Raw genomic sequence first — 20,929 nt, forward strand, 5'->3', positions numbered from 1 at the left:
TCTCCATCAGCGTCTGCACGATGTAACTGGAGGTGCACGCAAGTCAAGGAGCATTGCAGAGTTGTATAGCGTCAACTGTACACACGTCACAGCTCAGTAAAAGTGAGTTTGCCGTCATGCTGATCGACAAAACTGTGGGTTGAAGCATACATTTGGCAAAATCAATCATTAACAACTTGACTCATTTCGGCCACAAAGAGTGAAGTGCAAAAACCTCACTTGTCTATATATACACACATACATATGACTGGATAGCTGATAGGCCAAGAATTTTGAGTTTGCGAGGCCGCCATATTGCTCCTCTCAAGAAACAATTCTTAGCATATGATCCACCCTATACATTTACAGTATCTAAATTGGAGAATTTTTGAGACAGTACTTAGTACTAGAAACATGATTTATAGTGTTTTAAATTTATTAAACATAAACAAGATGACATTTTACAACTTGCCTTAGATACATGTGTAAATTATATGCTTAAGATGTTTAGTACAGGAGGAAACTTGTATATATTTTATCAAAGAATTATAACTAATTCAACAAAAGATGCCTCTTCAAAATCTAATACTGGGGTCTAAGGAACTGAGCGATAAAAGAAAAAGGTGGTCTTCAAAGTAACACATACCGTCCACTTGTTAATTTTTTTTTTTTTTTTCAACTTGTTAAAAATTTGTGACCACCCTGGCACAAGCCCCCCACCCGCCTCCACCCTTTTACTAACTGCCTACAAGCTGTATGTCTCATCCGTACGTATACCGTATAGATTATACAGTAGTCTGCTCATGAGGTGGGAGTAGCAAGATGGCCGCCATGTGACTTCAACAGCTTGCACTGGCGTGTACGGGCTATCAGCTATCCAGTCATATATTCAGGTCAGTAAAAAAGCTTGACTGAGAGCATGATTTTTGAACTTCAACCTCATTCTGTAAAAACTCATCCGTCTTCCTCTTTTGTAGGACTGCTGGGATCTAGTGAGCAGCGTTCTGCCTCACATAAGTGCCTCTATAATTTATCCAAGTTTGGCTGCATCAAACCCAAAAGACATGTACAGCTAATAACTGCCAAAACTGTTATCGGAAATAATAACACGACGTGAGCAACTGACGAGAAAACAAGTGACTCAAGTGTGCACGTGAGCAGGAAGGGGACCATAAGAGCTTGAAAGGAAAGGATACACATCTCTCATATTGTCGATGTGACGAGCCCTTAGAATGTCGTTGATACCGATGATATTCTCATGGTTGAAACGCAGCAGGATCTTGATCTCCCTCAATGTGCGCTGGCAGTATGTCTGGTGCTCAAAAGGGCTGATTTTCTTGATGGCTACGCGCTGGTTTGTCATGTGGTCCAGGGCCGAGCTGGATGTGGAGAGGAGAGGCACAAATCAGGGCTCATGTTACACACTGCAGAATTCATACACCATAACCAGGAAGGCAGCTGATGAAAGGGCGTTGGAGAAGTCTGATCTGCAGAGATGAGCATGTGACGCATCTCTTTGCTGTCAACAACTGGAGGTGTATGCTACACCTACACCGTTTGGAGTAGTAGGTGTACGAGTGAAGACGTGACCAGGTAGAACTCATTAAAGTATTGGATTACGCATTTAAAAGGGAAGTCAACCATAAACATTTCTTGACAATAGTGTTATGTGATCTCACGAGTATAAAAAATGACATTCTGATTAATATTACAATTGTGGAATATGGGCTAAGCAGCAAAATCTAGCCGTTGTTAATCAATATCAGAAGGCGGCCATTTTGTCACTTGCTGTCACGTGAAAATGACATCACAGTTGCTCAGAGCAGAGCTTCAGAAAACAGGTGAGCCTTCGGTGCAGGTTGGCGTGGGTTCGCTTCCCCACCTGGGAGACCATGTGTTTGTGTGAGTGGGACACACAAATGCATCTTCTCCAAAACAACATTCCACTGTTTTTGCAACCATCACCTAAAACCTGACCTGAGGATTACTCTTGCTCCATGCAGCAGATATGGAAGCATTCTTGACATTTTTTCCAAGCATGTGCTAACATAAAAAATGCAAGAGCTCTGTAACAGACTTGGGTGCCAGTATGTGCATGAGAATTCTGAAAAAACACAGTGCAAAATCTCACACGACGTCATCAGGAGTCTGGTTATGCCTCAAATGAGGATATAAATGTAAGTGAAGCAGAAGAGGATGATTCTTTTGCTTTAAAAAATAACATTCTGACTGTTTGTGTATTCCAAATGGAGAAAGCAGTAAAGGCAGAGAAGGATTCAATTTCAAAAGCTAACTAACAATGATATTTTGTCCTGAATCAGTTTTCAATTACAGAACTCGGGTTACACCCGATTTGGGAAAGATTACTTTCCCCTGCAAAGCACAACAAATTCAGATATTAAGTTGCTTTTGGGTGTCTTGAAATGTGCTATACAAGTGCCATTTTCTATAACATCACTTGGGAAATAAAAAATGAAAAAAACAAGCAATTTGCAATGTATTAGTGAATAGTTGGTATCTTTACTTGTGTATGAAATGTGCTATACAAATAAACTTGCCTTGCCTTTACTTGAGTATTTATTTAGATGATAATCAATTTACTTTTAGGCTCTACTTTATTTTAAAGTATCTGTACTTCCTATTTCATAATTTGCCAAATAGCCTTTTTTTGTTAGTTATTTCGCATTAGCAAAGACATGAGAACATATTTTGATAGTGTGTCCACTAATTTTCATTTTTCTCAGTATAGGCACTACTGCTGAACAATTAATCAAATTTAAATCAACATTGCAACGTTGAAAAAAAATTACATCGTAAAGGCTGCAAATTTTGTATTTATTTATTTTTTTAAGGTGGTGGGGGGATTCTTTTCATTGGTCGTAGGATTTATTTGTATTTTACTTATTTATGTAGTGTCAAGATAAACTCAGTGCTAAAGAAGTCCAACCTACGCAAGTTGTCATAGAAAAAAAAAATTAAAAAAATGAAGTTGATAAACTTTACATTGATTTATGTGTCATTTGCATTTAAAGCCAACATGTATAAATCTGATAGTTTACCCTTATACAGACTTATTTATTTGTTAAAAAAAAAAAAAAAACATGGCAAGAGGACCTTGAAAAACCTTTGAAAGACCTTGTGTGGCTGCAATAAGTGCTAACTAAATTAATCGATTATGTATTCAATTTTCAAATTAATCAACTATTTTAGTAATCGAGTAATCGTTTGGAGCCATTTTTAATTTCAAATTGTTCAAATCCTCTGATTTCAGCATACGAAGAGTAAATGTTCACTGATTTCTGTAGTCCTTCATGAAAGAAGACTGATTATCTTCTGTGTTTAATCAAAATAACACATTTTCAAACATCTGTTTTTACTATCGAAAACAATAACCGAACCGGTAACATAGTACATCAATCACCCCCACCTCAGCCCTTTTTTAATTATATATTGAAACAAAGTACAAAATAAACACCAATCATAGGTTAAAAAACTGTAATCAAGAAAAAATGTTTTTGTAATATACTTGAATGCAAAATTAATTGAGAATTATTAAAATTCATTCACTTGCAGCCATTTTCACTGAAGCAACCCCCTTCGCTCACGGCTGCTTTACTGGATTTTGACTGATTTTGCAAGGCCCACAGAATATTGTGTTCTATTGTTATAAAACATGGAACCTACCAAAAGAAAGATTGGAGTCTAGAAAAGTAGATAGAAAAGTATATTTCTATCCGTTTTCGTTTTTGCAGCAATGAGCATTAACATATAGCTAAGTTTCATCATTATTCACAAATCTGTTTAAAACACTGGGGAAAAAGCCTTTTTGCAACATGGCCCTGGTTGATCTCTTATACTCTGCTGACATGTGCTGGTTGTTTTTGTAATAACTACCATTGCTTTAAGCTTTCTCTTCAGTTCAGAGGCTGCATCAAACCCTTCTGTATGTTCGAGCATAAAACAAAAAAAACAAAAAACAAAAAAAACAAAAAACATAAAAAACAAAAAAAACAAAAAACATAAAAAACAAATACATTTTGGGACCATGGTAACATTTAAAGGGATTACGTCACGGGATTTTAAGCCCTTCCACAGTTAAGTATAGGCATATAATGATTAGGGCTGTCAAAGTTAAAGCGTTAATAGATTAATTAATCACAGAAGATAGTTAAATTAATCACATATTAACGCAGATTAATCGCACTATTTTTTTTGGACCGCACTTGAGCCTTGAACGTAACCGCGGATGGTTACATTGAAGGCTGCGCAGGTCAGTGATGAGGTCAATGCACGGCATTTCCTACGCCTGTTGTTCCAAAATGAGCGGGGTGACTCCAGTTGATTTGCTCGGTGGTAAATTTCGCTTTCAAAAACACCCCGACGGGACTTTAGATAAAACAAAAGTAATTTGCATTTAATTAATTGCTGAATTGCACCCAATTGTTATGATACTGTTACGTTTTGAGCAATACACGCATGCATGCAATTGCGTACATGCATTTAATTAATGTTTGCAAATGACATTCAGATAATAAAATGCATTAATGTCAAAATATTACGGTATTTTGTATTTATTTTATATTGCGCAAATACGCGAGTAATTTAGCCGATTAATCGTGATTAATCAAAATTTAAAAGTGTGATTAATCAGAATACAAATTTTAATCGTTTGACAGCACTAATAATGATTAAATCTTACCTTGACACCATGGCGATGTAATTTTTTATGAAATATTAGGTGTTTTGCTGGTTATTTTTGCACACACGGAAGTAAAACGCCTGGTTCAGTAAAACCCCGCCTCTCGCCGTGTGATTGCCACTCCCCCAGCGAGCCGATTGCAGTCTGTTGGAGCTCTGAGTTTGAGCACTCTGAATGCAAGCAATTGAATCAGTATTTCTTCTACCAGGATGTTTTTTTTTCTCCCCACCCAAGTATTTGTGTGAGTACTTTGCCGACCATACAGTGAGTTCTGTCAGTCAGGGTTCCTAAAATATCTACAGTAGCAGCAGAATCAATCGCATAATCGCGATGACACAAACCAAAAACATAACTCTAATGTCGTCACAATCCTGCTCGAGGATGATTGTATCCTGGAGTGAGCCCAAACGCCCCCCACGTAACTTGTGGCCATGTTCGCAGCTCAGCAATGACTTGCCACTGCAATCACAGCAGTGAGTTGGCAGCGATAGCGTATCGTGCGCAACAGGTTTGCTCAACGTGCCCACACAAGGCTGTAGATCACCAGCAGCGATAACAGGAGAGGCGAGGCCTCGGTGCGAGTGACAAAATCCCCTTTGCGTCCTCTGAAAAACAGTTTTCTGCACAGCCGATTATTTTTAGCAATCGGTCTTTATGCGGTGACCCGCGGGATTATGGTGTCAGTCGCATACAGGCGACCAACTTGCAACTGCGGCTGAATCCTACTTTATGCTCGGAATCGGACAGCAAACTGCGTCCTGCGCCAAGCTTCTCTATAGCGTTTCCTGTAAAGCTCATAGCCACGCCTGTAGCTACTTTGCTAACCACAAAACAGGCTGATTTATAACAAGCGACCGCCCTACGCTATGCACTAGGCGACGTGTACTTGAAAATGTGGCTGTAGTTCTGGCGGAACATCGCAACAAGGAACTGTCTGATACTGGGGGGGGGGGGGGGGGGGGGGGACAACTGGCAGTCCGGATTGAGATAGTACGCTAGAAAGAACAAGTGCTGTACTCACCACACCATTCCGTAAGCCCCCTCCCCGATGTAAGACAGGTTGGTGTAGCGGGGGCCCACGTCAAATATCTGGCCCTTCACAGACTCGGACGCGGGTTTCTGTCCCGCAACCCCCGGCGCTCCATCATGCGCAACAGTGCCAGCCGCCCCGGCAGCAGTAGCGCTGTTGGAGGCTGAGGCTGCGGCCCCGACCGCTGCGGTGCTGCTCGAATCCGCCATTCTTCCTCTCCAAGCCGCGCCTGCCTGTGCCTGCTCTGTCAGGGAGTTTTCACCGAGGGACCTGCGTCGCTCTCGGCAAGCTTTGGCGTCTCAAGTTGAGGCTTTCACAGGCTTGGAATATTTGATATACGGAGCAACGAGAAGCGGGGGCCTCTTTTGACAATACCCGGAGTGTAAACGGATTGCGTGCGCGAGCGAGCTCGGATTTTGTCTGAGGACAGAGTGTAAATGCGCGTGCTGAGCTACGCTGATGCAGTTGCGTTTGATTTGGTACCTACGTCAACTTAGCCGGGCGGAGTTACGGCCAATTCTCAGTTCTTGAACGAGGCACCCGCCTGTTGAGCTAAAATGTGTAAATAAAACAACCGCAATATACAGCATTGAATAGCACAACCTTGGGTGGGCGTGACCAGTTCTGTTGCTGAATAATTGCATGACAAAAAAACCCTCAAATTGACACATTAGTTATGATTTAATTCTTACCCAAATTAATTTTAAGTTTATGTGTGTTAATGTGATCTATAGCCCATAAAACTGAATTGAAAAAAAAAAGAACGGTTTTAGAAACGGGAAGTAAAACAACAGAGTTAATGAGGTTGCACAAGTGTGCACACCCTCGTATGCAGTAAAATTTACAGTATTTACTGAGTAAATGGATGTGGCTGTTTTCAGAATTAACAAATCAGAATCCCATTTAAAACCCATAGTAAACTGCATGGTGCATATCAACATTTAAATGGCCTTGATTAAGCCCAAATAAAGTTCTGATGTTCTAGTCGGCTTTTCCTGACAATTTCTGTCATCACATCTTGCAACAGAAGCTATGGTCCACAGAGAGATTCCACACCATCAAGGGATTTTCAAAGCATGGTAAGGGTGCTAAAGAATTTCAAAGCCATAAATATGCCATGATAGACAGTGAAGACAGTCATGTCATCATCAAGTGGAGAAAATATGACACAACACTGACATTATCAAAAACTGGACATCCCTCTAAAATTGATGAAAAGTCGAAAAGAAAACTGGATAGGGAGTTTTCCAAGGTGCCAACAGCAACTGCACAAACCTCTAACAAGTAAAGGCGGTTCAATAAGTGCATGTGACAAAAATCTTCCATCTTCTTTATATATTTGATGGCAAGATGAAAAGCACACACTTCCAATTTTACAAACAAAATTTCTTATGGTTTGCTGAAACCAATGTTGGATTTTTTGGCCACAATTGACAATTAAGTTTGCCACAAACACACTCAAGTTCATCACCAAAAGAACGACATACCTATAATAGTACGACTGACAATGAAACATAACAGTGACAGCATCATTTTGGACTGATTTTTCAAATTTATTTTATTTTATTTTTTCCCCCTGGAAGTGGGGCCTTACTCATGAGGGAAGTAATTATGAACATTTTGAAATACCAGTCAGTCAGTTATACCACAAACCTTCATGCCCCTGATAGAAAGCTGAAGAAAAAGAGGAACACTATCTTGCAGCATGACAATAGCCCAAAGCAAAGGTCAAAATCAACAAAAGAATGGTTGCACCATGTAGAATAAGATTAAGGATTTGGAATGGCCCAGCCCGAATTCCAGACCTGAATCTGATCAAACATTTGTAGGTTGATCTGGATTGGGTTGTGCACAAGTGATTCCCTGCATTTTGACATATTTGGAGTGTTTTGCAAAGCAGAGTGAGAAAATATGGCCACGTCAAGATGTGTCAGACTTCTACCTAGTGCTGTAATAAAAGCCAAAGGAGGACTGAGGAAGAAATTAAAACAGTTTACAATATGAATTTCATCAACTGACATCAACCATGTCAACAATTATCCACACTACATATTAAACATAAGATGAATGAGTAAAATTTAATAAAACGAGCAATTATCCAAATAAACACTTGGAATATTTTTTTCCCTTCCTAAAATAATATATAACAAACATCCCTATGGAAACGAGTGTACAATGGCCGCGCCCATTGTTTGCGTCATGACGCAATCGGTGAATGCACTTCCTGGTCACGTCGCGAATGGTACGTGACATGTTGTTTTCTCACTATTTATTTATTGAATCGTCGTTGCTTCTAGGAATGATACGCTTTATTTTGCGGCAAAACTGGCTCGTCGCGTTTCGTGTACCGCTCGCTCTTTTGGACTTCCCGTATACAGTCAACGCTTGCGGACTCAGGTTTGAATTGTAGTCATAAATACTTAAGCTGCTTTGAGTAATGGAAACCGCTGGAGCTACACTAGGCATAAATCATGGATATTAATAGTGCAATTGGGAGGCTAAAAGTTGCCATTACCATTAGTCAGTTTATGGCTTTTGTTACTTAAAAGCGGTGTGTGTAGTGCTGAAAGATTTTCCCTTTATTCAATGAGTTTTCTTTTCCGCAGGGCTGGCATTCCCTGCTCAGTTGGGCATCCTTTCAAATTCAATCAATCCATCACTCTCATCAGTTCAAGTTGGTACAACTGCTCCGAGAGTGTCTGCACAATGAGATCTTCAACACACATTAAGTCCAGATGCCCCGAGTACCCAGCCTCCAAAACCAAGCGCTTCCCAGTGAGTGATTCCCAGGTGGACTGGAGTCAGAGCTTCTCAGGTTATGAGCCGGTCAACTACACTCATCCTTCAGTGGCGAAGAAGCCAACATGGGCAGATCCTGAAATTGGGTGCGCTTCGTATATGTATTTTTGAGCAGTGGCAGGCCATGCATTTGGTACCTGGGCCGCATACATCATCTAATGGAGCTGTTCAGAATCGATATTTATCTAAACATATATCATTAAATAAGATAAGATTTGCAGATTTGCCAGATGCGCTAGTTAAAGTTGACTTTGACAATTGTGCGCGTATCAAATTTGTGTGTGTGGGGAAATGATTTATTTTTGCTTGCATTGCAGCTCATTCACTCCACAGTTCAATACTTTGGATGGTGCTGTGGATAGAAGAAGCTTTGAGGGCTGCTACAAAGTGGAAGATGGAAAACCACTGTAAGTTATCCCCTAATTGACTGTGTCCAATATTACTTTTAACATGTAATAATGTGATATTATGCTTTCTTATATTAGCATAATATAATGCAAATTACAAATGTGCAATCAAACATATATGATTGTTTATATTAGTACCTATCTGATGTGTTTCACTATTTTTGCAAGGCAAGACACAAAATGCTATCTAAATGGTATTTATATCATGAAAAGGACAAAAGAGAAACATGCAAAAATGTAAAAAATGAATGAAGAACAGCACACTTTGAGTGAAGATGACGGTATGAATATGCTCAATATGTATTAGAGGTGTGAATTGCCTAGTACTGACGATTTGATTCGTATCACGATTCACAGGTCACGATTCGATACCGATTAATCCCGATACGAATTTATAAGTCGATTGTTGCGATTTTTTTCATTCAAATTTAGAAAATACTAATCAGTAAGCTTGTAGAGTGTAAGATTTATATGAAAATGTATTATTTATTTATCTGAAATTTCAGTCTTATAGAGGTTGTAATCTGTTTCATGTTTGAACAGCATTAAAATAAAATATTAAGGCTTAATGTTCCGTTCATATAACATTCTTCCATGCTCAAGGTGTGAATCCTAACCCGAAGTCAGACGTTTTGTTGAATATTTTTCCATTAAAAATGGAAGTTTAAAAATCGATTCACACACACACACACACACACACACACACACACACACACACACACACACACACACACACACACACACACACACACACACACACACACACACAAAAGGCAATGATGATAAGACGTTGAATCGGTAAGACTACCGAATGAACAATTCTGAGCTCTTAAAAAAAAAAAAAAAAAAAGATTTTTTTTTTTTTTAATCGATTCGAGAATCGCGCGATGTAGTATCGCGATATATCGCCAAATCGATTTTTTTTAACACCCCTAATATGTATATAAACATAATTAGAAGAAAGTCACTGATGATACAGTGATACAAAATGTTTTCACACCCTTGTTCAAATGCAAAAAAATATATATGATCAAGGAAAAATGTTAAAACCTTTTGTAGCGTAATATTATCCATAACAAAATGTTTTTATGTTGCTTGTCCTCATTAGGGTCGCAAGTATATTAGACATAGGGTGGGTTAGTATCTGGCTGTTTGTCGGTCAATCTCACATGTAATGTGTTTTGTCAATATATATTTTTTTATACTACTTTAGAAATCCTCATGGACGCACAGGACTGATGGGTAGAGGTTTGCTGGGGCGATGGGGACCTAATCATGCTGCAGATCCTATTGTCACAAGGTAATGCATTTTTCCCATTACTGTACTATCTCTACATAACATATTATTACTACATCAAATTTTCAGGTCAGTTTACTGTATTATGGATGTTATTGTCTGATAGATGGAAAGTAGATGCTAAAGGAGAAAAGATTCTTCACCATGTCTCCAAAAAGCCCATCCTGCAATTTGTATCCATCAAGAGAAAAGATTGCGGGGAGTGGGCCATTCCAGGCGTGGGTGGCTGTTTCCACATTTTGTTAATATGTGTTGTACACCCTTCCTTTCCAAGTTACTTCTGCCTCATCTTCAAGATGAAACTTACATCCTTGTGTCTCTTTTGTAGGGGATGGTAGATCCAGGGGAACAGGTTTCTCTCACGCTTCAGCGAGAGTTTTCGGAAGAGGCATTGAATTCACTGGGAGTACCGCCATTAGAGAAATCTAAAATTCATGAGCGCATCACCCAACTCTTCAAATCGCCCGGTTTTGAGGTCTGCGACTGACAAAGGCAGAGGGCATAGTTTTACCAGCATGTTTGTCAAATGAACAATGCGGATATGAGTTCCAAATAAACATACGTTAATGATATAAAAGAAATTAAGTAGTCAATGTGATTACCTGTTTTCAGCTTGGATGTGATTAATCTTAAATGTACTCGTTTTTTCTTTAGGTCTTTAAAGGGTATGTAGATGATCCTAGAAACACAGATAACGCTTGGATGGAGACTGTTGCAGTAAACTTCCACGATGAAAATGGTATGGATGATGTGAAAATGCAGTGCTTTATTTTTTTCATAACAATTTGCAGGACACTTTAGTAATTGCCATGTTCAGTAAATACATTTTTCTCTCTTTGCTCATACACAGGCAACAGTGTGAGCGAGCTGCCGTTGCAAGCTGGCGATGACGCAGGCCAAGTACAGTGGGTTGATGTGGACTCGTCCTTCCCACTCTATGCGAGCCATTCTCATTTACTGGAGCTGGTTGCCAAAGAGAGGAAATCCCACTGGTAGCCACTGACAAAGGGCTGACATAATGTAGGAAACATTTGTGCACCTTGACGTGTATATTTACAATAAAAGACTTGATCTCAAGTATAGATTTCTTATTTGATAACGTCATGTTTGTCTACGTCTCTCCTGTGTGTGCATGACACGCACATACTGTGCAGCAACATCTGATCCGGGGGAAGCAAACATGCGACAGAAAACAAGGCGAACATTATTTCTGTTGCAGAAAATTATGCTAATTTATTCATTGTGTACAAGGACCACATCAACTCAATGTGGTCATGTGAGAACAGCACAATTAGCTTCATTAATTTAAATGTGATAAGAGTACAATCGCAATGAAGTTTAAAAGAAGGCTGATTTGCACATGTGAACAGAAATAAATGACCACGTTTTCATCTTGACCAATACAATAAGTGACAGTAGTATGTATGTACAGTATATATATATTGTATTTTAGCGTTGTTTTTGCCTTTTATTCTGTTTTATTTCAGCTTCTAACTGTTTGTATTTTGTTGCCTTTTAGTTTTTAGCTCCAATGTTCCATGTTTCCAGGGTGCCTTTCCTCACGATTTCCCTGTGTCCCGCCATGTCTTTTTTTTTTTTTTCTCCAGATCGTTCCTATATAATTCATTTCAATGCATGAGGGACTTGGCAAAACACTACCGACTAGTTAACGAGGTGTATAAAAAAATAAAATAAAAAGTTCAATTGTTGTCATAAAAAAAGACACAGTTCAAATCCAAACTGCAAGTTGTACCCTTCAAAGTTATAGTCTCCCAGGTGTGTTGTCAAGTGAAACCGCCATGAGTTGCCCTGCTACAATTCTAGATTCTTCTCATGCACTGAAGTAAATGTGCAAAATCTCTTTGCCCACATTGACGGGGATACTTGCATTTGTTGTTCACATATAAACTTTTTGTCGATTAATTTTACTCTGTGTATCAAGATTATTTGTTGACATTTCATACCTTTCTAATATTCAGGTATAGTACTCCATTAAATCAAATACAAAATACTTAAGTACTTTTTGTGTTTCAATTTTTATTTTTTTATTTTTGTCCGATCACTTAACAATTCACTTTTAAATTAATGGACAATGTATTGCATGACGGGTGGCACGGTGATTAAGTGGTTAGCACGTCCGCCTCCCAGTCCTCAGGACTCCGGTTCGAGTCCAGGCTCCGGCCTTCCTGGGTGGAGTTTGCATGTTCTCCCCGTGCCCGCGTGGGTCTTCTCCGGGTACTCCGGTCTCCTCCCACATTCCAAAGACATGCATGGCAGGTTAATTGGGCGCTCCGAATTGTCCCTAGCTGTGCTTGTGAGTGTGGATGGTTGTTCGTCTCTGTGTGCCCTGCGATTGGCTGGCAATCAGTCCAGGGTGTCCCCCGCCTACTCCCCAGAGCCAGCTGAGATAGGCGCCAGCACCCCCCGCGACCCTTGTGAGGAATAAGCGGTCAAGAAAATGGATGGATGGATGGATGTATTGCACGATTCCATATGTTAAATTATTATTATTATTTTCAATTTTATTTTATTATTATTTTATTATTATCATTACTACTACTACTACTACTACTACTACTACTACCATTTTTTTGATAAATGAATTGACTTTAATTCATCAAACAATAACCCTTTATATAATTGTTCAAAAATTTAACTACATTACCCACAAACCATCACGACAAAAAAAGCCGCTCAAGTAGACGACGTGGCCTGATGTGCGTCGTTTTCCTGCGTTTCGGCGTACCGGGGCGATTCAAACTAGACAAGGAGCCTCCGGACATTGGAAGTTGGAACTACGGCTACAGATGCTTCATTGAAAATATTTCTTAAAAAGTGTTTGTAAGTAACAATGTCTGGGAAAAGCAGAAACAGAAGTGCAGCGAACGCGGACTCGATATCTGGCGGTGTAAGTTGCGATGAGCGAATTTTGCGGGATTGTCATCAACTGTACACGGAACCCGACAGTGGTGAGTTGGCTGAGCATCGCCCTTATTGAAAAGTTAGCCTGTCGACATGCTAGCAAACCGGTTGTGTGTTTCCGGCTAACTGGCTAACTAGCAAATGTAAGCCGCAATAATTTTGGGGTGGAGTCGTTAAAGTAATTTGTCGCGTTTGGGCCAACGCAAACATTTGCTTAGTTGTTAAATTCACCTTTTGGGCCGGCTAGTTTTTCACAGCTTGCTTTGAACATAGCCGTCGTAAAATAAACATAAAAAAAAAAATCTGGTTTGCTGGCGTAAAACTAATGTAGCCAACTGCATCTCTTTATGCATAAAATGCTATTTGTGATATCTCATCGACTCACTCCTTTGTTGAAGCTGTACTGTGTTCTAGCTTACTTGCATAACTGGATGACAGGCGCTTACACAACTATTCGGTGTTATATATTTGATAATTACAATAAAAGTGAGCTTATTGCATTTCAGTGATGCAGGGCCACGCTCCCTGTAAGAGACAAAAACAAACAGACCAATAAAAAAAGTGAGTGATGTTCTTTCCCATTTGACTGAACCCCTTTCAGGAGTCGCCGCGGCGAATTGTTCTCTTCCATCTCTACAGGTTTTCTGCAAGTCTCCCCTCATAAAATCTCTTAATCTTCTCTTTCCTCATCTTAATTGCCCCCTTCCTGGCGGCTCTGTACTCCCCCCTGCACAAATTCAAAACATCACAGTCTGACGTTTCTGTGTCCTACGTATACAGTTGACTCCTCTGATAAGCTCATTTCTGATCCTGTCCATTGTCATCACTCCCAAAGAGAATCTCAGCATCATCTCGACCTGCCTCAACCCTCTTCTGTAATTGCTACCAGAAACTGTTGAGTAGAAATAGTTGTCTAAAAAAAATGATTTGCAAATCAAGAGTGAGAAGTTGAGATCAGTTTGCCCTGATATTCACAAGTGATATCACATATGGGCAAACAAATGTGCACACTAGCACTTTACACAAAATAATAAATGTAATGTAATGTAATATGGGCAAAATTTAACATCAAATGGAGGCTACATCAGCTTTTTAGAAGCCACATCAGGAGAGAAGCTGAGGGCAGGCATACTTTCAGTTTTGATAGTCCACGTCATGAATTTAAGGACAACCAACAAAACAGGACATCTCAAATCTAGATAGAAAAAAAAAAAACTTTAAATGAATAATATCTACCAACAAACCACGATTCCACCAGATGGCAGCAAATTAATATATATATTTTTTCTTTCGACTGAGCACAAAAACTGCAAAAAGACAGGATTTTCAGCGTATAAGCCTAGATGTTCCCTCTAAAAAATAACTGTGATTGTGCAAATTCTCTTATGACTGTCGGCCACTTTGATAACGTCACATATTTATGGATGTCTTCAGGTTTAATTGCAGTGGCTGAATCTGTGGGTGTAAAGTTGCTGCCTCCCAGGAAGAAGATCACTGTGATGCTGATGGGCAACCACTCTGCTGGGAAAAGCTCTTTCATAAACTGGTATATTTATGTTCTTTTTTTGTCTGCCCAAACAAAATAGGCTCCCTTTTTTTTCCCTTTATTTATTGCATTATTAGTTTGAATTTTTCATCCTGGTCTTCCAAACTAAAATTGAACCCATACCATTACTCATTTATATATATTTTTCTCTAATTTGATTAGTGACAATTTTGTATTTTTGGCTTCCAGGTATGTTGAAGAGCACATTCAGCGCACTGGTGTTGCTATCGAAACCCAGGGATTCAGTTTTGTTACAAGTGGGCGCAAGAGAGAATCCCTCACGGTATGACTTCTTTTTTAAAGTTTTGATATGAGAACAAATATGAGCAAACACACTTTGGAGATTAGTTCACTGCGATTCTTACAAATAATTATATTTAAACAATAACGGCCATTTTCTGTGTTCTTTTAGGGAAATGCCACCCTTCATCTATATCCCCATTTCAAGCCTCTGCAAGAGTTCAAAGGTGAGCTTCCAAAGACAGTCTCTCCATGTTAAGATTAAATGTCATGCTTTTAACACAACAGCTCTTGTTTTAGATCTTATTTGTGATTTTTTTGTACATGATCAAAATAAGATTTTTGTACCTGAATTGTATTACTGTATTTGATTTTTCCTCTATGTCTGCTTTCTAGGTGTATCAGAATACCTGAGGACGGAAATCTGCACGTCGCGTCAGAAACGTTTCAGCCTGGTGACTTTTGTGGATTCGCCTGGGCTGGTGGATGGTGATATGAAGTATCCCTTTGACGTGGATGAAGTTGTCCTGTGGCTAGGTGGGACAAGACCCAGTAACATACAGTATCTTTCTTTGCGCTTGTCAGGGCTCAACACTGCAACCAATTCACCCTCAAATGGGTCCAACTATACAGCCTGTGCTGGTAAAAAATGAATCCAGTCGCACGGCTCGAGTACGTTTTAATGAGTGGTGCAACGGCTCATCTTTGAGCTGTGATCTGTATGCATCAAGCGCCACGGTTCGGGTCGTACATTCTGCTGTCAAACTGAAAAAATTGGTCACAGCAATGCTACCATTGCAAAATTTAGTGTAGACGTCTGTGGTGTAGTGTGGTACAGTAATAGTCTTCTCCATGTCCACTCAGGTGATCTCTGTGACCTGATTTTGGTCTTCTTTGACCCGATGGGTCAGGCGCTGTGCAAACGTACCCTCAACATTGTGGAGGCCCTGAATGACAAACATGGGGATCGGCTACATTTCTACCTCAGTAAGGCGGATGAGGCCGGGGGAGAGTCTGACAGACAGGTAAGTGCAAACTAAGTAGATGGGCCTTTCTCTCCCCATGTGTTCAGCTAAATAGAAATACTTTGTGCTGATATCAGATGAATTAGGATCCCACTCAGGTCCAGATGAGATCGCGGTCTTTTCTTCTGCATCCAGCATTTTAATCACGGCTGTAAAGCTTCTATGGAGTTTTTTTTTTTTTTTTTTTTTTTGTATGTCAAAAATGTGTGTAAGTTTCTTTTTTTTGGGGGGGGGAAATCACTAAATCTTTTCAGCCGAAAACCTTTCTAAGTCAGTCCAACAAGATATAAAGTGGCCCAGTCTGCAATATTTCTTTTTAAGCCTAAGGTTGGCCTTCACTATATAGGCCTGGTAAACACAATAAGGATTTTTGAATTATTAGCTTTTTAAACCTTAAGAGATATTTTATCTGTTTTGGATCCCACACTTAAAGTTGAAATCTCACTTAATCAAATGTCATCAAACAAAAATGAATAAGAAACAGCAACAAATGTGCACCACAAGACATGAGAACACGAGTGGTCTTGGGACTATTTTTCTTTTAAAGGAAAGATCCCAAACTTAAAAGGAAAAAAAAAAGACTGTAGTAAAAATCCTGGAGTTAGTGTGAAAGGAGACTTTTTGCGGATATGTCAAATAAGCACTCTCGAGCTACCTGCAGCTCCATGATATCCTGGGTCCTCCATTTCTGAGGTCTGTCAGACTTTATGTTTCAAGTAGGACATGTTTTGTTTTTATTTTCTCTTCCATGTTCTTCAGTCAACTGGCTTCTTGATCGGCTACATTCTGTTTCACGTCACAATTCAGAGTCATGATTCAGGAGTCATAGGTACCAGAACTGCCAAATCTTAGAACACTGGACTGGACTCTTGATGCCATGATGTGAACTCTTGCTAGTTGCTATTTATTATTTTTTTAATAAAGGTAGACACATAGAGTAAAATGAACCCCCAATGGTACAAACACACTTCTACACTGCTTAAAAAAAAAAAAAAAAGTTAAAATGGCATCATTGTGCTCCATCTCACCATATCGTTTGTATTTATTCTTCCAGAGAGTAATGATGCAGATTGTCCAGGAGCTTTGCAAACGACCAGGGCTTAACAAATGTGGTTTTGACATGCCCACCATCTACATTCCCAATCCTAACAAGGTACTTTTGGATGTCTGTCCACCTTTTCGCTTGTATGTCCACCCAACATTTGTTCCATGATTTGAAGTGCCTGATTTTTTTATATATTTTTTTTAAGCCGAGCCGCTGCGTCAACCAAATTGAGGAAGTGTGCCGCACCATTGAGAAGACCATCAACCAAACAGTCCAGAATATACTCAACTCTCTTGGGAAGGACTGTGACATCATTAGTGAAGCCATCACTGATAAAATAAGCAATGACAGGTACCACACATACAACAAAAAGGCGATATAACAATAATTTCTTCTTTTGTAAAACCAATCTTATGTCACATTGTTATTTTGGCCAAAGAAAATGACATCAACCTCCCATGTGAAAGGCAGATCAGGATTGAGAACAGACGGGCTCGCTGCAAGAGCTGCTTTCTGACACTACTGGGCTTCAGCATCCCCATGACACTGATGGCCGTACTGCTACTGGGCACTCTGTCCAAGGAGGTTCTGGAGATTGCTTTGGGCCGCCAAGGCATTGAAACCCTCTCACTTTATCTGGTTAGTATCCTCACTATATTTTCTGTCTGTCATTTTTCTTGCACTGTTTTTGTTTACTGAGCAGTGATGACTGTGCCTTTTTGAACCCCCAGGTTCCTGTAGTACGCATATTTGACTCCATGTCTACAGAGCAGCAGCTTTACAGCTTTGCTGGGATGGTCCTTGCTTCGTTCCTGCTCCTCATCAGTGCGCGATTCTCTTTCAGGTACCACAATTAATATCTCAATGCCAGTCATTATAGTAAGAATCCATAATATATTTTTTTTAGACATTTAATGTTATGAGGACGTCTTCAAAAAAATTTTTTTTATCCGCTGCACACGCTCATCCTCTTCTTTTTCTAATCAGTATAATTTAAAATGGGGAAAAAAATGACCCCAATATTTTGACATGAACAAACATTTATTAAATGCTTTACTTTAATGCATGTAGTTATGGTTATTGCTCAAACACAACCCGTGCTACCTTTAACGTAACCATCCGCTTGTCAGTTAAAGAATCATCTGCATTCAAAATTAATACTGTGATTAATCTGCGATAATACATGATTAATGCAATAATTTATGATTAATTCCTTCGTTAATGTTTTAAATTTGACAGAACTAATATATTTAAATGCATATTATGTGGACTATTCCACCAAATCTGTTTTGTAACACTCAAAATAAATTCAAAGTTCTATATTTTTTTTCCTTTTGTTATCATACTTTAAGATTTGTGCTAGCTTCCTTGTGCCCATGCTGCATTTTTCATTGTTCTGTCACTCACGATATGTCACTGTCATAGGTAAATGAACAAAGATGCAATTTTGTTGCGCAGCTTTTGTACAATTTGCAGTAAATAAATAATTTTCAGACCATATAAATAAAATTGGATAGTTATCAGCGTTAAACCAGATAATCTTAGGGCACAGTGGTTGAGACTCGACTGTCGTAAGAGCGGCATGCTCAATTCTGGGGCCAGACAGTGTAGATCTCAAGATGCCTTCAGGGAGCAAGTGAAGACCATAAATTAAGTTTAATCTCTGAAGATTTTCTGCATGTTAACATTTTAGTGGTTGATGGATTCTTGGGGTTTTACTCTTTGCAGGACTCAACCAACTCTGTCAGGAAAGCAGAAAAGACAGTTGCAGGAGAAGTTGGACTTTGTTCAGGAGGTGGCGAAGACCAAAAAGGTAGCGTATGTTTGAAGTGGTGATTGTTTTTCAAAATACCGGAACAAACAACAGCATCTATGTATGTAAAATGAAACTTTTGTCTTGCAGAAAAAGATGTATGAAGAGTATCTGCGGCAGAGTGTCAGCGATCATGACATGAACTAAAGACTGAAAAAGTCACAACATGGACCAAACATAAATCAACAAAAAAGCACTTCCAGCTGAACACCACAATAACTTTTTGGATTATGATTCCATTTGAAGTACACCCACAGACCTTTTTATTTACACATTTCCATTGTGAAAAATTCTGTGAGAAGTGTCAGGCCTCAAAGCAAACGGGCCTCATCACTCTTGCTTCATTATCTATGGATGTTTTTGTTCCTTACTTCTCCACTCAGTCATGATGTCGGACTAAAAACCCTCTTACCATATTCATTTTTGAAAGTATTTATATTTCGTCATCCAATATACAGTACCGAACATTGGGTAATAATCATGGCACTGGTTTTAGATACGCAAGTTACTGCTTTTTTTTTTTTTTTGCTTTTTTTTTTTTTTGCTTTTTTTTTTTTTTTGCTTTTTTTTTTTGTTGCTTTTTTTTTTTTTTTTTTTAATACACTGAACAGCATTTTGTTAGGATAAATTGGGAGTTATACTGAAAATGTAGACTGTCAAAACAAGATTAAGCAAACAACCATTTTTTGCAAGTATTGTTAATTTCAGATTTTCACATCCCCCCCCCCCCCTTTTTTTTTTAATGAGCGCTCAACCAAAAGAAATAAAAGTTCAACTTATAAAACTTTCCCACTGGTGTCTGAGTTTATGTTCAGATGGTTGTTTATCCTCTATTACTACATTGTGTGTTTTTTTTTTTTTTAAACACCCATGAATGTGTTGACAAGCTAAACTGGCTTAAAAGCCCAAATATTCAGTTCTAGATTGGTTCTTACATTCTAAGGGAAATAACACAATCTCAGATGTGTTTTTCTTTATATACATAAACTAGGCAAAGCTTTATAGTGTCTAGAAAAGGATGAATGTGGGGATGGAAGCTTGTCAACCTAACCTATAGCCTACAGATAACTCTAGATAAAATAAATAGCACTTGCACTTTTTTTATCTGAAAACTGGCAGGCCTCTGGCATCTACTTACAGTGGCTTGAAAAAATATTCATACCCCTTGAACTTTCCCACATTTTGTCACGTTCCGACCACAAACATATTTTATTGGCATTTTAGATGAAAGAGCAACACAAAGCGACACACAATTGTGAAGTATAAGGAAAATTATACATGACTTTCAAATAAAAAAAAATAATACAAAACTGAAAAATGTGGCGCACAATAGTATTCAGCCCCCCTGTGTCAATACTTGGTGGAACCACCTCTCGCTGCAATTACAGCTGCAGCTCTTTTGGGGTATGTCTCTACCAGCTTTGCACATCTAGAGACTGGAATTTTTGCCCATTCTTTGCAGAACAACTCAAGCTCATCAAGATTAGAGGGAAAGCGTTTGTCAACCGCGTGTTGTCAGATCTTTTTGCACAGATTCTCGATTGGATTTAGGTCTGGACTTTGATTGGGCTATTCAAACACAGGAATATGTTTTGTTTTAAACCATTTTATTGTAGCTCTGGCTTTATGTTTAGGGTTGTTTTCCTCCTATCCTGTATTTGGCTCCATCCATCTTCCCATCAACTCTGACCAGCTTCCCTGTCCCTGCTGAAGAAAAGCAGCCCCACATGATGCTGCCACCACCAGGTTTGACAGTTTTCCGCCACACATAACGTTTTGCATTCAGGCCAGAGCACCTTCTTCCACACGTTTGCTGTGTCCCTCACATTGCTTCTGGCAAACTGCAAACGAGACTTCTTATGGCTTTCTTTCAACAATGGCGTTCTTCTTGCCACTCTTCCATAAAGGCCAGATTTGTGCAGTGCACAACTAATTGTTGTCCTATGGACAGACTCCCCCACCTGAGCTGTGGATCTCTGCAGCTCCTCCAGAGTTACCATGGGCATCTTGGCTGCGTCTCTGATCAGTGCTCTCCTTGTTCGGCATGTAAGTTTCGGTGGATGGCCATGTCTTGGTAGGTTTGCAGTTGTGCCATACTCTTTGCAGAATGTCCTTGCGCTACTGAAC

The 20,929-nt window shown here is 39.2% G+C and overlaps 3 protein-coding genes across 6 annotated transcripts in view; 2 read left to right on the top strand and 1 right to left on the bottom strand.

The window, feature by feature from the left end:
- The window catches only part of mapk3 (mitogen-activated protein kinase 3), a 19,416-nt gene extending 13,241 nt beyond the window's left edge, over positions 1-6,175 (bottom strand). Inside the window, exons 1-3 of the mRNA XM_077503094.1 lie at positions 5,700-6,175; positions 1,176-1,358; positions 1-26 (exon numbers count right to left, since the gene is read on the bottom strand). The exon at positions 1-26 is cut by the window's left edge and continues 164 nt beyond it. Coding sequence (XP_077359220.1) covers positions 1-26; positions 1,176-1,358; positions 5,700-5,917 — 427 coding nt within the window. The 5' untranslated portion in view covers positions 5,918-6,175. The remainder of the gene's footprint in view (positions 27-1,175; positions 1,359-5,699) is intronic.
- Positions 4,832-11,288, top strand: nudt9 (nudix (nucleoside diphosphate linked moiety X)-type motif 9). Of its 4 annotated transcripts, none has more exons than XM_077503118.1 (8): positions 4,832-4,919; positions 8,315-8,593; positions 8,825-8,914; positions 10,128-10,214; positions 10,318-10,429; positions 10,540-10,686; positions 10,866-10,950; positions 11,062-11,288. In XM_077503118.1, the coding sequence occupies exons 1-8, from the start codon at positions 4,888-4,890 to the stop codon at positions 11,205-11,207; spliced, it is 978 nt and encodes a 325-aa protein (XP_077359244.1). In that variant the 5' UTR covers positions 4,832-4,887; the 3' UTR covers positions 11,208-11,288. The 4 variants fall into 4 exon arrangements, with proteins under 4 accessions (XP_077359244.1, XP_077359263.1, XP_077359255.1 ...); XM_077503137.1 differs by lacking the exon at positions 4,832-4,919 and adding an exon at positions 5,127-5,242; XM_077503129.1 differs by lacking the exon at positions 4,832-4,919 and adding an exon at positions 7,893-7,950.
- A 1,620-nt stretch (positions 11,289-12,908) lies between these two features.
- LOC144006648 (uncharacterized) lies at positions 12,909-19,333 on the top strand. The gene is made up of 12 exons (XM_077505654.1): positions 12,909-13,180; positions 14,568-14,679; positions 14,869-14,962; positions 15,092-15,146; positions 15,316-15,456; positions 15,784-15,944; positions 16,999-17,097; positions 17,195-17,340; positions 17,457-17,628; positions 17,721-17,833; positions 18,718-18,802; positions 18,893-19,333. Exons 1-12 carry the CDS (start codon positions 13,063-13,065, stop codon positions 18,947-18,949), a joined length of 1,353 nt encoding a protein of 450 aa, XP_077361780.1. The 5' UTR covers positions 12,909-13,062; the 3' UTR covers positions 18,950-19,333.
- The last annotated feature ends 1,596 nt before the right edge of the window (positions 19,334-20,929 follow it).

This window comes from Festucalex cinctus, chromosome 1 (genome assembly GCF_051991245.1).
Source record: "Festucalex cinctus isolate MCC-2025b chromosome 1, RoL_Fcin_1.0, whole genome shotgun sequence".
NCBI lineage: Eukaryota > Metazoa > Chordata > Actinopteri > Syngnathiformes > Syngnathidae > Festucalex > Festucalex cinctus.

What these genes read in the sequence shown, in the direction of transcription:
- nudt9 (XM_077503108.1), top strand. Translation starts at nt 7,960, where the DNA reads ATGTTGTTTTCTCACTATTTATTTATTGAATCGTCGTTGCTTCTAGGA. An exon ending in GTCAACGCTTGCGGACTCAG is followed by an intron (nt 8,106 to 8,314) that starts GTTTGAATTGTA and finishes TCTTTTCCGCAG; the next exon opens with GGCTGGCATTCCCTGCTCAG. An exon ending in TGGGCAGATCCTGAAATTGG is followed by an intron (nt 8,594 to 8,824) that starts GTGCGCTTCGTA and finishes CTTGCATTGCAG; the next exon opens with CTCATTCACTCCACAGTTCA.
- LOC144006648 (XM_077505654.1), top strand. Translation starts at nt 13,063, where the DNA reads ATGTCTGGGAAAAGCAGAAACAGAAGTGCAGCGAACGCGGACTCGATA. An exon ending in GTACACGGAACCCGACAGTG is followed by an intron (nt 13,181 to 14,567) that starts GTGAGTTGGCTG and finishes GGATGTCTTCAG; the next exon opens with GTTTAATTGCAGTGGCTGAA. An exon ending in GCAAGAGAGAATCCCTCACG is followed by an intron (nt 14,963 to 15,091) that starts GTATGACTTCTT and finishes GTGTTCTTTTAG; the next exon opens with GGAAATGCCACCCTTCATCT.